Source organism: Capsicum annuum, chromosome 3 (genome assembly GCF_002878395.1).
Source record: "Capsicum annuum cultivar UCD-10X-F1 chromosome 3, UCD10Xv1.1, whole genome shotgun sequence".
NCBI lineage: Eukaryota > Viridiplantae > Streptophyta > Magnoliopsida > Solanales > Solanaceae > Capsicum > Capsicum annuum.
In genome coordinates, this window is record NC_061113.1 from 35,287,815 (window position 1) to 35,290,336 (window position 2,522).

A 2,522-nucleotide genomic window follows, 5' to 3' on the forward strand; every position below is an offset into this window, starting at 1 on the left:
TAGTAAAAATACTCTCCAAAAACCTAATGTAGTAAACAGCTAAACCTAAGAAGCTCTGAATATCAATTAGAGTCGTGGGTCTAGGCCACTTCTTAACCACTGCAACCTTCTATGGATCTACCATGATCCCCTCACCAGAAATGATATGACCTAGAAAAGTGACAGCGTTCAACCAAAATTTGCATTTCAAAAATTTGGCATACAACTGCTGCTCTTTAAAGGTCGCATGAGCCATCTTGCTTTTAGAGTACACCAGAATGTCATCTATAAAAACAATGACAAATAGATCCAAAAACTAATAAAAGACCTTATTCATCAAATCCATAGATGTCGTAGGGGCATTGGTCAACCCAAAAGACACAACTAGAAATTCAAAATGCCCATACCAGGTACGAAAGGCAGTCTCAGGGGTATCCACCTCCCTAATCTTCAACTATTGATACTCAGATCGAAGATCAATTTTAGAGAAAAACTTAGCACCCTGCAACTAACTGAACAAATCATCTTTTCTTGGAAGAGGGTACTTATTCTTCAAAGTCACCTTATTCAACTATGGGTAATCAATATACATTCAAAGGGAACCATCCTTCTTACGCACGAATAACACCAGTGCACCCTATGAAGACATATTAGGTGAATGAAACCCTTATCTAAAAGATCCTATAGCTCCTCCTTAAGCTCCTTCAACTCAGCTGGAGCCATTCTATATGGAGGAATAGAAATTAGATGAGTGTCCAGAATAAGGTCAATCCCAAACTCAATCTCCTTATCAGGAGAAACACTAGGAAGTTCATCAAGAAAAATCTCAGGAAATTCATTCATCATTGAGAAAAAAACAAAGAAGGACTATACACATTAGAACCTTTAACCCAAACTAGATGATAGAGACACCCCTTGAAAATTAATGTTCGAGCTCTAAGATAAGATATGAACTTCCCTTTTGGATCTAAGCAACTACCCTCCTACTCAATAACCGGTTCATTTGGGAATTTGAAGACAATTTTACGAGTTTAACAATTTAAAAAAGCACACCACGAGTGTATCCAATCCATCCCCAATATGACATTGAAATCCACCATATCTAATTCAAATAAATCCACTAAGGTATCTCGACAACCCATAGATACACACATACCCTGTAGACTCTTCTAGCAATCACAGAGTCACCTACTAGGGTAGAAATAGAAAAAGGATCTGAAACATACTCTGGACCAAAACCAAAATACACAGCCACAAATGAAGTTGCACAAGAGACATTACCCCAAATCAAATAAAAAATATACATCACGAAAAAAAGAGTTTCAATATACCAATCACAACATCAGGCGATGCCTCAAACTCTTGGCGACTAGTGAGAGTAAAAAGTCAAATCTGACCAGTGCCAGAGCTAAATGGTAAACCCTTTGGTGTCGGAGCTAAAGAAGAGGCAACAGGAACATTATTTACCCCAGAAGCAACTTTACCAATAGGATAATTTCTAATCATGTGCCCTGGATGACCATAGGTGAAGCGCTTATCCTTTCCTTCATCACAGTAACCCCGATGCAATCTACCATAAAACCTATAAGGAGGATATAATAGAGCTGACTGGGACCCACTAGCTTGAGATTAGGCACCTTATGCCCTGAAGTTGCCACCACCTTGCTAACGCTTATCTCTTAACGACTTTAGGTAGGGGAACTAGCCATCAAGTAAGACCCAGAATTGCCCCACTTTCTCTTGGACCACTTTCCACCATCCCAGTCACTCTTTTGTTGGCCACCATCATGCTCAGAAAATCTAAACTTCTTGTTTTGCCTCTCTCCAATTTTAGCCTGCTTCTTTTTGTCTTCCTCTACCTGTTGTATGTACATAATAAACCTAGAGATATCCATGTCTTTATTCAAAAAGAAAGCCTTACTCTCCAATATCAACTCTCGAGATAACCTAAAAATAAACTTCCTCCTTCAAGCCCTCATGCTAGATACTAACTCTGGATCATATCGAGATGGTGAAACTTCAAGGCATAATCCTTAACTGACATATTGCTTTGCTGCAGATTAACAAACACTTCTGCCTTTCATTCCATCAACTCCTGAGGAAAGAAGCAGTCCAAAAAAACACTTGAGAAATCATCCCATAGGGTTGACTCAGTATTATAACCCCTTGCCTGCTTCCCATTCCTCATACCATTGGTATGCTATATCTTTTAATTGGTAGGGAGAAAATTCCACACCCTTTATTTTGGTAGCATGCAAGACGCAAAAGATATTTTCCATCTTATCAATAAACCCTTGAGGGTCCTTCTCAACTGTAACACCAGTAAAGGTTGGACGGTTCAACCTCATGAACCATCCAACCCTTGTGACCTTAAAAGATGGAGTAATAAGAACACCACCCTCAGACTGAGAAGCTACTAACTGTGCCAATATATGAATGGACTGATGAACTCAGTGTTTGTTACTTCAGCCTGAGAAGTTTGAGATGGACTAGAGGGAACCGTGGAACTCCAAAAAAATATGAAACTGGACCCTTACATCGAG

General features: G+C 39.3%; 1 protein-coding gene across 1 annotated transcript; it reads right to left on the bottom strand.

The window, feature by feature from the left end:
* Positions 1–1,365: 1,365 nt before the first annotated feature.
* Positions 1,366–1,874, bottom strand: LOC124896633. The gene is made up of 2 exons (XM_047408235.1): positions 1,699–1,874; positions 1,366–1,561 (listed from the first exon to the last, which is right to left on the bottom strand). The coding sequence occupies exons 1-2, from the start codon at positions 1,872–1,874 to the stop codon at positions 1,366–1,368; spliced, it is 372 nt and encodes a 123-aa protein (XP_047264191.1).
* Positions 1,875–2,522: the final 648 nt, after the last annotated feature.

Excerpts from the sequence above, each read along its gene's own strand:
- LOC124896633 (XM_047408235.1), bottom strand. The coding sequence starts at position 1,874 with ATGGATATCTCTAGGTTTATTATGTACATACAACAGGTAGAGGAAGAC. Across the intron at positions 1,562-1,698 it reads AGAAAGTGGGGCAATTCTGG|GTTTTATGGTAGATTGCATC; the intron begins GTCTTACTTGAT and ends TCCTCCTTATAG.